General features: G+C 43.5%; 1 protein-coding gene across 2 annotated transcripts in view; it reads left to right on the forward strand.

The window, feature by feature from the left end:
- Positions 1-4,692: 4,692 nt before the first annotated feature.
- Positions 4,693-14,062, forward strand: part of GTF2A1L (general transcription factor IIA subunit 1 like) — a 29,249-nt gene continuing 19,879 nt past the window's right edge. For both annotated transcript variants that reach the window (XM_039529955.1, XM_039529956.1), the window contains exons 1-5: positions 4,693-4,839; positions 7,608-7,709; positions 8,460-8,583; positions 11,853-11,908; positions 12,728-12,821. In XM_039529955.1, the coding sequence (XP_039385889.1) occupies positions 4,819-4,839; positions 7,608-7,709; positions 8,460-8,583; positions 11,853-11,908; positions 12,728-12,821 (397 nt within the window). In that variant the 5' untranslated portion in view covers positions 4,693-4,818. The remainder of the gene's footprint in view (positions 4,840-7,607; positions 7,710-8,459; positions 8,584-11,852; positions 11,909-12,727; positions 12,822-14,062) is intronic.

Genomic DNA, 14,062 nt, shown 5'->3' on the forward strand with positions numbered 1-14,062 from the left:
AATTCTGAAATAGACTTTTTAGTAGACTCTGGAGCAGCTCGAACCGCTGTAAATCAACCCCTCCAGCTACCCGTGGCAGATTCCCTCACTGTGGTCGGCGCTACAGGAAAAGGAATCAAATGTCCAGTGTATGCCCCAGCAGAATGTGCTTTGGAAGACAGAACTCTCTCCCACAAGCTGGTTTACCTCCCCGACTGCCCAACGCCTCTACTGGGACGGAATCTGCTTTGTCGCTTAGGTGCCACCCTGCACTTCACCCAAGATGAAATCACCCTCACCTTGCCCCCAGAGAATGCCTGGATAATGACTCTTGCAGTTGAGCCCTCAGCCATGCAAGCCCCAGAGTGGAGCCAGTGGGAAGACCAGGTTTTTCCTCTAGTATGGGCATCAGGGGTCCCAGGAAAGGCAGTACATCACACCCCCATTAAGGTTCAGCTCCTGCCAGGAAAAGGTCCAGTGCAGATCAAGCAGTATCCGATCAAGAGGGAGGCCAGAGAAAAGCTGCAGGAAACTATAAATCAGTTTCTGAAGTACGGGGTACTGCGAGAATGTCAGTCAGCCTGGAACACCCCCATCCTGCCTGTTCGAAAGCCCAATGGCACCTATCGGCTGGTCCGGGACCTGAGGGCAGTTAATGAACGGGTTGAGACTCTGCACCCCCTTGTTCCAAACCCCTATACACTGTTGGCATCTATAGGAGGGCAGTACACCCACTTTTCAGTCCTAGACCTGAAAGATGCTTTCTTCACAATTCCGGTCGACACACAATCTCAGGAGATTTTCTCCTTCGAGTGGAAAGACGACCGAAGAGTTAAAAGGCAGCTTTGCTGGACTGTGTTAGCCCAAGGATTTAAGAACTCCCCCATGCTGTTCGGCCAGGCTCTGGCCAAAGACCTGGAGGAGTGGAATACTCCGGACGGGATTCTCCTCCTGCAGTATGTTGACAACCTGTTAATAAGGGCAGTGAAATTAACCCCTTGCCTCCACGCCACTGTGAGCCTCCTGAACTTTGTTAGACTCAGAGGATACCGGGTAGCTCAGAGCAAGGCTCAAATTGCCCTCTCAGAAGTACAGTACTTAGGATTTCACATAAGACAGGGGGAGAGACAGCTTTCAAATGAAAGAAAGGAAGCAATCTGTCAGATTCCTGTCCCAAGCAGTCGTAAACAGCTCAGGGCTTTTCTGGGCATGGCAGGCTTTTGCAGAATATGGATCCCAGAGTTTGGACTGTGGGCTAAGCCCTTGTATAAATGTGTTAAGAAAATGGATCACGACCCCTTTCACTGGTCCTCAGAAGCTGACAAGGCATTTAAAGTATTAAAGAGAAAGCTAATGGAAGCCCCGGCACTCGGCCTGCCTGACCTTTCTAAGCCGTTTCAACTGTATGTGCATGAAAAAAAAGGAGTAGCCCTGGGAGTGCTTACTCAATTATTAGGCACTTGGAAACGTCCTGTGGCATATTTCTCTAAACAACTAGATCAAGTTGCCAAGGGGTGGCCAGCTTGCCTGCGAGCTGTCGCGGCAACTGCCCTAGTGCTTGGTGAAGCAAAGAAACTGACTTTGGGGGGGACTGTGCAGGTGTATACCCCTCATATGGTTCAAGCCCTGCTGGACACTAAGGGTGGTCTCTGGCTCACGCAGGCTCGGGTAGCTCGGTACCAGGCTAAACTCCTAGAAAATCCTGAAGTTACCCTGCAGACCTGCCCCTCCCTCAACCCAGCCACTATGTTACCAGAAACAGAGGAGCAGGAACATGACTGTTTAGAAATCATAGATGCCCAGTACTCCAGCCGTCCAGACTCAGATATGCCTTTGGAGTGCTACATGCTCATGCAGGTCTCTGAAAACAAAGGGGAATGCTTACAGCTCAGGGGTCCCCGGTCAAGCATGGGACACAGATTCTCCGGCTTCTGGAAGCGGTGCAGCTCCCCTCAAAGGTAGCAGTGGTGCACTGCAAAGCTCATCAAAAAAAAGACCAGGACGTAGCCAAGGGCAACGCCAGGGCCGACAGGGAAGCCAAGCGGGCTGCCACCCTGGAACCATTGAAAGCTAAAAAGGCCCATGTGCATGCCCTCATCCCATCAGTGGGTGAGCTCCCAGCCCCTCAGTACTCTCGTAAAAAAAGGAATCTGGCCGACTCCCTTGGGCTCCAGAAAAAGGAGAAATGGCTCCACTCCACAAAAGAAAAAATCCTCCTACCTAAAAGCCTAATATGGCCAGTACTACAAAAACTACATCAGACCACTCACGCTGAAAGGGAGGCTCTCACCCAGCTTATAAATAAGTATTTTCTAACCTCTGGATTAAGACCCCTGGCTTCCCAGGTACAGGCTGAGTGTTTAGTCTGTCAAAAGAACAACCCTCGACCAGGAGTGTCAGTGCCACCAGCCACTCTGGAACCTACCCCAGGGCCAGGATTGGTGTGGCAAGTAGACTTCACTGAGTTCCCCCGGACCCAAGGGTTCAGGTACCTCCTCGTCATGGTGAATCAATTCAGCGAATGGCCTAAAGCCTTCCCATGCCAAAACAACACTGCCAGAACAGTAGCTCTCAAGTTTGTCAAGGAGATCATTCCTCGCTTTGGACTCCCCCAGTGGATGAAATCTAACAATGGAACACACTTCACATCGCAAGTCATTCAGGGGATTTCGAATGTTCTACAGATCACCTGAAAGCTCCACACTCCATGGCGACCACAGGCCAGTGAAGTAGTGGAACGTACTAATCAGACACTCAAGCGGCATCTCTCAAAGGTCTGCCAAGAGGCTTCTCTTCGATGGCCTGATGCCTTACCCCTTGTTTTGCTCCGAGTTCGTGCTCTCCCAAAGGGCAGGTTAGGGCTTAGTCCCTTCGAGATTATGTTTGGGAGGGCATGGCCTATGAATGGTACACCGGTTCTGTTAGGGGAGTGGGAGGTAGGCTGCGGTTTCTTATCTCAGTACATGTGCTCTCTGTCTGCTGTTCTCTGTTCTCTCCACAAGTATACCAAAGATTTGCAGCCTCTCCCACTGGATGCCCCTGTCCACTCCCTGCAGCCTGGTGACTCCGTTCTCGTTCGTACCTGGAAGAACAAGCCTCTCCAAGAAAAGTGAAAGGGACCTCACACCGTCCTGCTGATCACCCACACAGCAGCAAAGGTCGAGGGATACAAGAACTGAATCCACTACTCCCGTCTAAAAGCAGTGCCAGCTCCTGAACGGTGGACCGTCCAACCTGCGGAGAAGACTGCCAACGACGATCTGGGACTTAAGCTGTTATTCAGGCGACAGTAAGGCCTGCTGAGAATGCCCTGTGACCCCTTTGGACAGTTACAGCGCACTCCCCGTGAACACTCTGAGCGTTGGCTGTGTTTATTTTCACAGGGCCAGCCTAACCTGTGGGCTTAGTCCCTTTTGTTTTTAATCTGCTTGTTATTAGTAGTAGTAATTTTGTAGGTATTTAAGGAATTGTAATTATTAAGCCTTAAAATCACTAGCCCAGTATGAATCCAGGCCTAGGGCTTGCCACAATGTTACTCTTTGCTATGGGAACACTCCTCTCGTTAACTCCCGTTTCTCCCCAGGCACATGCGAGATGGAGGGGAGTCCCTAACAAATTAAAGTCAAATACGTATAAGAACCTGAAAATTTGCTTTGCCCAAGAGTTTAATCTCTCTAACTGCTCCTCCGTAAACTTTGTACCCCCCGTGCCCCGAAAGTCCCTATGTACCCTCTCATTGACAGCCCCAGCTCCATAGAACTCAATTACGTTTTGTCCACAGTATATGAGAACACTCAGCCAAAGGTTTGTTGAGTATTCTCAAAGGAGGGAATTGTTGGTGGCACCAGGCATGACCCAGTGTTGACAGAGGGGTGGAAAATGACAGTGCCAATAAAGGCTCCCTGTATTAGGCCTCTGCTTGTCCGAACCGCGTCCATGTTTAGACTTTAATTAACTCCACAGGCTAGATGGAAAGAATGGAATGTGTGGCAACTAGTTATCAGTACCAGGAGGCAATTATACAGCCTGCTTGCACCTGGCTAAAGGGAGTGAAACAGAATGACCGGTCAAGAAAAGTTACTAACGAGATAATATGTTTTTTGCCAAGTATGATCTAACCTGTTTAGAGTAATTGCTGCTTCATAATGTATTTGCTGTATGGGAACTGAAAAGGAGGGAGAAGAGGGGGGGGGGAGGGGGGAGCTGGGCATTGGGGGTAATAGACATGCTTAGCTAAGATCATGTATAAAGACAGAGAGCTGCTTGTCTGGGGTGTGCTTGATCTGAGGTGTGTTCCTCCAAGCATCCTGCGCTTTGAGATCTCAAATAAACCTTTTTTTTTTGCTTCTCCACCCTGGTGTGTCTAATTGGAGCGAGGCACTCCGGGCAACAAATCACTGTTTGCTGTAGCCTCAGGCCTTGTGCCGGCAACAACAGCACAATGGTGACTACAAGACGTAGCAGTTGGTCTCATAGCAATTTACCTTTGGCAAGCCCTGAATAGAGGCTTCTTCGACCCCGCCTAGGGTGCTGGAGCCATGTGGCGCCTAGCCCTGTTGGCAGAGTGTCCTGTTACCAGTCGCCACACAAGGCGACCCCGAGAGCTCTGCTTCAGGGCCATGGCCGCTGGTGGATAGCAGAGCGCTCTTCACCGCCTGGCCCCGAGTCCTGGCTGGGTGAGGCGGCAGCATAGCCAGGCCGGGCCACCTCCGGGTCAGTTGCCATGGGAACAGCAGGGGGCGGCAGCGAGCCGCCGCGCAGGACGTTACACGCTGAGCCGTGCTGGCCCAGCGCTTTTCTGGCGGGGCGGAGAGGGGAGGTGCCTCTTGCCGCGCAGCCATGGCTCACGCGAACCCCGTGGTAAGGGCAGGGACCAGGGCGGTCTCCCGCGAGGGGCAGGAGGGAAGCGAGGAGAGAGGAGAAAAAGGCGCCGCCTGCCCAGGTCGGCCCCCCGCGTAATATATGAGGGTTTTACAGGAACGTCCCGGCTGCCTTTTCCCTCTGCCCTGTGATAGGCCGTCGCCCCGGGCTGTTATGCTGAGCGAGCGGGGTCCCACTTGGTGCACAGGCGAAAGTGGGAAACGTTCAGTGTTTGGTTTGTGCCGCCCAGGCTCTGCTGAGACGCTGCAAGCTCCTGCCCTACAGCAGCTAGACGGAAAAGGAACGATGCACCGGGCGGAGACAGCAATCATCGAGCTCTGGTGTAGACCACGCGTTTGCGACCTGAATTACCAAGATAGGGGCATCAGATACTATTTCTCCTCCCGTGTGATAGCATTAAAGACCTTCCGTTATTAACAAAACACCGACGTGGTTTGTGCAATCAAGCAAAAGTCTATCAGACTCGGTTTTGATTTAGTGATTGCCTCAATTTGTTGTTCCTGTTGCCGAAATAGAAATGGACGTTTAAAATCAAATCTGGAGACTAATGTTTAGTTTGAAAGCCCTGGAAGCCTTCGCTATTAAAAAAATGTTCTGTGTGTGACTGAGTAAAAGCATTAATCGTGTGATGTTGACAGTTATTATATAGTTTCCGAGTAAATCTGACCTAGTTTGGATCACTATCTCTTATTTTCCTGAAATTAGTTAGCTAGTGCTAGGGAGAAATCTGACTCCTTCACTCAAACTTAATTTTCTTATGCCCTGTTTTTGAGCTTCCTTTGTGAGCCTCCCACAGGAACATCCTTCTTGAGTGTTTGGAAAGCATCTAGCACATAGTGGATGCTATCAGAAATAACTGTTGCCCCGCTTTAACTTGAAGATGTAACTACTCCCACTGAAGTCATGGAGATTTAAAGTTTTTAGGATTGGGGCCTTAATCATTTCCACCCTCCTTTTATTTTGTTACATTCACCCCCACTTCATCACTCCCCCAACACTGCATGTATTTTTTAGGAAGGCTAATAACTCATTTCAGGACATGACAGTTATTGATCTATTTGACCTTATGGTGTGACAGTTGTATAAGATAAGAGTAGATAAGAGTAGAGCATGCTAATATACATGCTCTATGATAATTGTGATCATGTCGTAAGTATAGTATTTAGTGTTGGAATTGTGAGGTTACCATTAGTATCCTGTTTGAAACATATATCAGAATAAGACTTTTAACTTTTTGTAACACTTTGCATAATAAAATATAACTTGGTCAGTTTCCTTTGAGAATTAAGTCATTTGAAAGCAAAAGTGTTTGTTTTACAATAATTTAATCTCAAGATGTCTACTGAATTGGCAGGGGAAGGCCATTTGAGGTTCTTGACTATAATTGTGCAAGAGCTGTTTTTATTTTTTTCTACAGCTGATATGTTGAAATGTGCCTTGGAATTTTTCCAAGATCTTTAATGTCATCTGCCACCCACCCCCCTCCCACATGGCTAGGTATGTTGTTGTGAGACAATTGTACACTTGGGCTGATTGCTTTTCTGCTAGAAGTAGTTAGTTACTTCACAACAGCTTCATGCCCTCGGTTATGTTTCACTTGAAAATCATTTTATTTCAAGCATCCTAATATTACAATAATGAAATAGTAGGTTTATTTTTAACATTAAGATTTTTTTTAAAGCAAACTATGAAGATTTAGAATCCTAACACTTCAAAGGTTGGCTAAAGGTTCAGGTTCTAGCCTATTGTCAGCACATGGTGTACTTCGTAGTAATCACTGTTCTGATTAAAACAGCTTTTAGCAATTGAGGGCCCTAACCTTGCTATCTGATCCATGTAGGTGAACCCTTCAGCCTGCACAAAGCCCTGTTCTCAGTCTACACTTGGGAATCTGGCTGTAGGATTGTGACCTAAAAGAGAAACTATTAGCCTGAGCAGAGTGGCAAAAAATCTTCTCCAGGTCTGATTCTGATATAAAATGCATTGACTTCAGTGTAATTACCTTCAGATTACATGGGGTTTTTCTTCCTATTTTTATTGCAACTTTTGAAAAAGTCACATTACAGTTTTTTTTCTAATCTGGAACTATGTATTGATAACTGTATTGTTATAACATGAGTTAGCAGCAAAATAGCTATTACAATCATAGCCATGAAGCAACAACAGTCTCCAGTCTCTGTATTTGGCTCACAACTGAAGCTGCTCATGTTGTAGAAACTAGCCAAACTATAAAGTGTGTTTTTTTGTTCTTCATTATATTGTTAGTTTCTTCCTAGAGCTTCTTTGTGCAGCTTTAGCCAGTGCTACTTTAATGGCTTTACACAGCAAATGCTAGCCCGAAACAGAACATGTTAGTTTGAGAATATGCTGGAATTGTTTTCCTAATGATTTTAGGACTCTTGCTCGATGTTATAGCTAAAAATAACTATAAACTAAAAAAGAAATCTAAAATTCAGGCCAAAATCCTAATGTTCCCTTTGATATTTTATTGTTAGTTTTTCATTCTACAGTGCCATAAGTGATTTGGTAGAGGAAAAATGTTTTGGCCTATCTAGTTATCCCGGCAGTTGCATTGGCCATAATCTTCAGCCACAAATGGTACTGTCCCCTGGATCTGTTCATTTTATAATAAGGCTCACAAAGCCAGCTTATAAATCCTGCCTCTAGTTAGAGAGTCTGTACTTCACTTGGAGCTATAGCAAATGTCAGCCTGTGTTTTTAAATTCTCTGAATTGTGTTTTATTCAGCCTAAACTCTACAGATCTATTATTGAAGATGTGATTGAAGGTGTCTGGGAACTCTTTGTAGAAGAAGGTGTGGAGGAACAGGTCTTGAAAGACTTGAAGCAGGTTTGTTGGATAATGAAAAATCTAAGAAACAATCTTTTTCTTGGGATATCTTCTATCTGTCCTTTATTTTTCTAAGGCACCACAGGATACAGGTACCTTCCATCAAAATCAAAGGGAGATACATATATGCTGAGAAACATGAATTGGAGTCCAAATCTGGTGTTATTCTTAACATTCTGCGGTTGAATGGTTTCTTAGATTCAACCATTCAGTTTTCAGGATTATCCTCAGGGGCGGCTCTAGGCACCAGCAAAACAAGCTGGTGCCTAGGGCGGCAAAATCTAGGGGGCGGCAAAAGGCTGGGGCCCCAGCTCATCCTGCCGTCGGGGGGGGCGGCAGGCTGGGCCGGCGGACCTGCCGCAGTCATGCCTGCGGGGGCTCCGGGACGACTGGACCTGCCGCAGGCATGACTGCGGAGGGGGCGCTCGTCCCGCGGCTCGGCTGGACCTCCCGCAGGCATGACTGTGGCAGCTCAAGCGGAGCCGCCGGACCCGCGAACCGTCCGCAGCCGCGGGAGGTCCAGCCGAGCCACGCGGGACCAGCGGTCCCTCTGCAGTCATGCCCGCGGGAGGTCCGCTGCTCCCGCGGCTCCGGGGCGCCTCCCGCGCATGACTGCTTGGGGAGGCCGAAAAGGTAGAGCCGCCCCTGATTATCCTGAATAGTTAAAGTGCCTGAAAACTTCAAGTATATTAATGGATGAAAACTGATTTTGGCAACTTAATAATGTCCTTATTAACATCTTTTTCACAGGTTTGGGAAGCTAAGGTGACTCAGTCTAAAGCGACAGAAGGCTTCTTCAAACATAGCCACTATTCACCCCAGTTCACCTTGCAGTTGCCACACAACTTACATCGCACACTACAGACATCAACAGGTTGGATATTATTTGGGAGATGCGAATAGTTGCAATTTAACACTAGTTCAACGTTTCAGTAGCCTCTTCATTTGAATTGTGTGTGATAGGCCAAATTCTGTTCTCTTTTACTTTGGTGTAGATCTAGAATGAAAGAAAGACACTATGAAACTGAAAGCAGAATTTGGCCCACTAAGGGGTAAATCCTGTTCTGGCACACTAATGAATATCCAGATATTTGATTTCAATAGAGCTACTTCAGATTTGCACTGATGCACATGAGATCAGAATTGTAGCCCTCTGTTCTCTAGGCTAGAAGTATAACACATCTTAAAATTAGTAGGGTTGTATTTTTAATAAGAAATGTGGACTAATTCTAATTCGGTTTTTGTTTTTTTAATAGATTGTTAATAGATTAACAGTGTTGAATAATTCAGACTAAAAAGAGGTACTTTGTAGGGCTGTCAAGTGATTTAAAAAATTAATCACGTGAATAAACAATAATAGAATACCATTTATTTAAATATTTTTGGATATTTTCTAAATTTTCAAATATATTGATTTCAATTACAACACAATACAAAGTGTACAGTGCTCACTTTATATTTATTTTTTATTACAAATATTTGCACTGTTAAAAAAACAGAAATAGTATTTTTCAATTCACCTAATACAAGTACTGTAGTGTAATCTCTTTATCATGAAAGTTGAACTTAAAAATGTAGACTTATGTACAAAAAACTGTTTTATTTTTGAATGCAATGTAAAATTTTAGAGCCTGCAAGTCCACTCAGTCCTTCTTGTTAAGCCAATTGCTCAGACAAACAAGTTTGTTTACATTTGCAGGAGATAATACTGCCTGGTTATTGTTTATAATGTCACCTGACAGCCAGAACAGGCTTCTTACGGCACTGTTGTAGCTGAAATCACAAGATATTTACATGCCAGATGCACTAAACATTTATATGTCCCTTCATGCTTCAACCACCATTCCAGGGGACATGCTTCCATGCTGATGACATGTTCTGCTCGATAAGAATCCAAAGCAGTGTGGACCAACACATGTTCATTTTCATTATCTGAGTCAGATGCCACCACCAGAAAGTTGATTTTTCTATTTTGGTGGTTAGGGTTCTGTATTTTCCACATTGGAGTGTTGCTCTTTTAAGACTTCTGAAAGAATGCTCTAGCCTCTCAGATTTTGGAAGGCACTTCAGATTCTTAAACCTTGGGTGGAGTGCTGTAGCTATTTTTAGAAATCTCACATTTGTATCTTCTTTGCATTTTGTGAAATCTGCAGTGAAAGTGTTCTTAAAATGAACATGTGCTGGGTCATCATCTGAGACTGCTATAACATGAACTATATGGCAGAATGCGTAAAACAGAGAAGGGGACATACAGTTCTGCCCCAAGCAGTTCAGTAACAAATTTAATTAACACGTTATTTTTTTAATGAGCGTCATCAGCATGAAAGCGTGTCCCCTGGAATGGTGGTTGAAGCATGAAGGGGAATACGAATGTTGAGCATATCTGGCAAGTAAATACCTTGCAATGCCGCGTACAAAAGTGCCATGCAGGTGTCTATTCTCACTTTCTGGTGACAATAGATAAGAATTGGGCAGCATTATCTCCCATAAATGTAAACAAATTTGTTTGTCTGAGCAATTGGCTGAACAAGAAGTAGGACTGAGTGGACTTGTAGGCTCTGAAGTTTTACTTTTTTTTTTTTTAGTGCAGTTACATAACAAAAATCTACATTTGTAAGTTGCACTTTCACGATAGAGATTGCATTACAGTACTTGTATGAGGTAAATATACTATTTCTTTTGTTTATCTTTTTACAGTGCAAATATTTGTAATAAAAAATATACACTTTGATTTAAGTTACAACACAGAATACAATATGTATAAAAATGTAGGAAAAAATCCAAAATCTTTAATTTCAATTGATATTCTATTGTTTAACAGTGCAATTAAAATTGCAATTAATCGCGATTAATTTTTTAAATTGTGGTTAATTTTTTTGAGTTAATCGCATGAGTTAACTGCAATTAATCAACAGCCCTAGTACTTTGTTTTAGGGACAGATCTTAGTCCTTTAAGTCCTTTTGCACCACTCTGGTGGTTCCAAGAGTACTTAAAGCTGCCTAGATCAGCAATTGAGGGTCTCCCTACTGTGAGAGAGCATTGACAGCAGAGACAGGGATCCAGTGGAAAAAATAGTATGTGAATGAGTAAGTCAAGATTGTATCATAATGTATATGCACAAGTGACTAATTAAAGGTTGAATGGGCAACTTTGATTCTGGTATTTCCTAATTTTTTTGAGTGCTTGATTGCGTAACCTTAATGTTTTATTAATGTAGTAGTATTTTTAGATGTAATAATAAATATACAGGGACATAGTACTCCTGGGCATTGAGTCCTGTCCCCAATGAGTTGCTGGCAACTTCATCATACGATCTCATTTATAAATGTATCAATTTATATATGCTATGTACAGAGGCATTATTTATTTAACCTGGTCCAAAGGTTCTAGATTCACTCACTATTGGAAGCATTGTCTTCTAACTTTTCCTGTAGAGGTGGGAAATACCTAGGGTATAACAGACTCTATTACAGGTAACACAACTGTAAAAATGTATGGACTCTGTTTATGCTTTAAGTAGAATTTTCAAAAGTGGTCAGCACTGGTCTAATTCTGTTCCTCTTGTAGTCAATGAGAGTTTTACCATTGACTATAATGGGAGCAGATAAACCAATGCTGAGTGCTCTTAAAAATCCCATCCTGCTTCTGCTGCTAGCACTATTGGAGCAGCAGCAGTGCAGAAAATTGCTTACAAATTTTCCTAGTGTTGACAATGCAGTACACTTGGTATATGTTTGTTCAGTCAGGTTAAAATGGTGGTGTAATAAATAGAAATGCCAAATTTAATTTCTACAATGCAACTCCAAAAAAATCTTTTAATTTAACTCTTCAGTCTGTTTAACTCAGCAAGGTCTTGTGAATAACAGTACTGTACTTACAAATATTCTAGATTTATAAATTTCCAAAGTATTACAAAGACTTGCTGAAATATTAAATAATGGCAAATGTATTCAGCAGTGTTCAGGATTGTTTGCTTAAAACATATTTATTGCTCTAACACCAAATATTAAGTAATTTGTCTTGTCCTCAATGTAGTTTGTGTTGACAGACGCTACAATGTATATGAAATTGAATGCTAATTCTTTGGTGTGCCTATATCAGTGTATCTTTGTTTTTGTGTAATACTTATTGTTTCTGTGTAGCTTCTTTAGTCATCCCTGCTGGCAGAGGTATTCAACAATTCACAACAGCAGACCTGGTATGTAATTTTAATGCTATTTTATTTCTAACTTTACAATATTTAACACTCTAAATGAAAAAGTTAAGGTTCTTTGCATTTGTTAAAGGACTTAGTGAGAGGCGGAAGTGTCTAGATGCTCTAGACCAGGGGCCACAGGGATGTGGTGCTGGCCGCTTCCAGGGGCAACCACCATTGCCAATGGAGTAAGAGTGGGGATGGATGTTCCTGGCTGCTCTGCTATTAGAGCAAATGTTGAAAATGAGTGGAAGGGATGGCTGCCATTTTTAGAAGTTAGGTGTATTGGTGGAGTGACACCCTGTGAAGCAGGGAGCCCTGGAAACAGGCTCAGCTGCCTTAGTAGAGGGCTTTGTGGATGTGCACTATGGTGAGGGGACATGTTGATTTATTTGGGTGGTGGTAGGGCTGACTCGTATTCACATACTATTAATATTGAAATGCAGGAGGCTCTTCAAACACTGGATATTATGGGGGGAAAGTAGAATACTGGTGCTTGAGGTGCAGCGTGAGGGGCTGCAAGGAGGAGTTTTCCCTAGAGAAGAAATAGGAGCTAGAAAGGGAAAGGGCACATTGGGCAGGGAGCATGTAAATGGGGAGGTACTCAAGACAAGTCTAATTTTCTTAAGCACTTCATTACAAAACACTGCTCACCTTGCTGTAGCTTAAGGGTCAAAACCATTTTTCAGTAGGGATGATCATGGGGAAAGACTATAACTTAGATTTCTTGAGCTGCATTTTGCTAAGTATGACTGTTAGGGCCTCAAAGGATAGAGCACAAAACGCAACTTAATTTCCCTAGTAAATCTGTTGTGTGTCTAGGATGCTTCACGAACCAGTGCAACTTTGACTCTCCCTTCGGGTATCGCTTATCCTATCCATGTACCTGCTGGAGTAACGCTACAGACTGCATCTGGTAAGATTAAGAAAAGCTGAACTCAGACACCAGTTAGAGTACATAGAGTTTGTTGACCTGAATTTATGGGCTAGTTTATTATGGCTCGCCAATGATCTGACCAGAAGATATTTAGGTTCTTGTCCCAATTCAGGCTACAGGGTAAGAGAATACAGAGTTTGACGTTGTGAGAGGACCCTCAGGTTGTGTGGCAAGGACACTTATACTGAGGACAATACCAAATTGTTAAGATCTTTATTAAAACGAATGAAAGAATAATAAACAATATAAAGCAGTCACAAAGAAGTAATACAGTTCTATGACCACTGGTGGTAACATCTCTATTCTAAAAGACTACTTAAACTAGCATTCTTACATCCTTCCCTGAAGACCTGGTAGTGGGAGACAGAGGACCAGCCTTGTCTTTGGCATGCCCGATGAATTTTGATGGTCCAAGCTTCCCAAGTTGGTAGGGATTAGGTTCAAGTGTTGAATAGCTAAGCTATATTGCAAAGTTGAGCTGATAGCTTGATAAAAGATAGGAAAGAGCGACCCTCCTGCTTGGTGGTTTGCCCTCTTATAGGGTCCTGGCACTGCCTTAATCAAGGCCCAACCAAACCAAAATCTTATTTCCTCCCCTAGATAAATCTTTGGGTACACTTACTCTATAGAGTATCATATTATGACATATATTAATATTGATTATGTCATCCCCGAAACCATTGCTCTTGGCCTAACTTATGACTTCTATGTTCTGCGGTGTAGTCTGCGGTTACTGGTCTGTTCCAGACTGGTGATAAACATATTCAGTTCCTTGTTCAGTTCCCCAAAGTCAAAAGGGGTAACCAGTAGGCCATTTATCTATGCGAAAGGTTACAAACACTCATATTGACTTGCCTATATCCTGTATGATTAGCTAGAGCCTGTAGGTTTCTTGCGTTACAGCCAACTATGATGAATAACTATTATAAATAATATAATATGGAATTCAGCATAAACAAAACCCAAGAAAATAATATAATCAATCAAACCAATGAAGAAAACACATTATGCAATATAGCAAGCTAGCAAACTGACCTCATGGGCTACAACTATGAACAGATCTCGAAAGATGATCACAAGTGCATGGGTTGTAAACTGGATGCCAAAGTAAAGTATTGGTGGATAAAACAAATTATCCTCCTGTCTTTCTCTTTCTGAACCTGTAGCTGCTTATAAAGTGACTGTTATTGACCAGTTACAGTGTCTGTTAAATCTGCAGC

Source organism: Mauremys reevesii, linkage group 3, assembly GCF_016161935.1.
Source record: "Mauremys reevesii isolate NIE-2019 linkage group 3, ASM1616193v1, whole genome shotgun sequence".
Classification (NCBI taxonomy): Eukaryota; Metazoa; Chordata; order Testudines; family Geoemydidae; genus Mauremys; species Mauremys reevesii.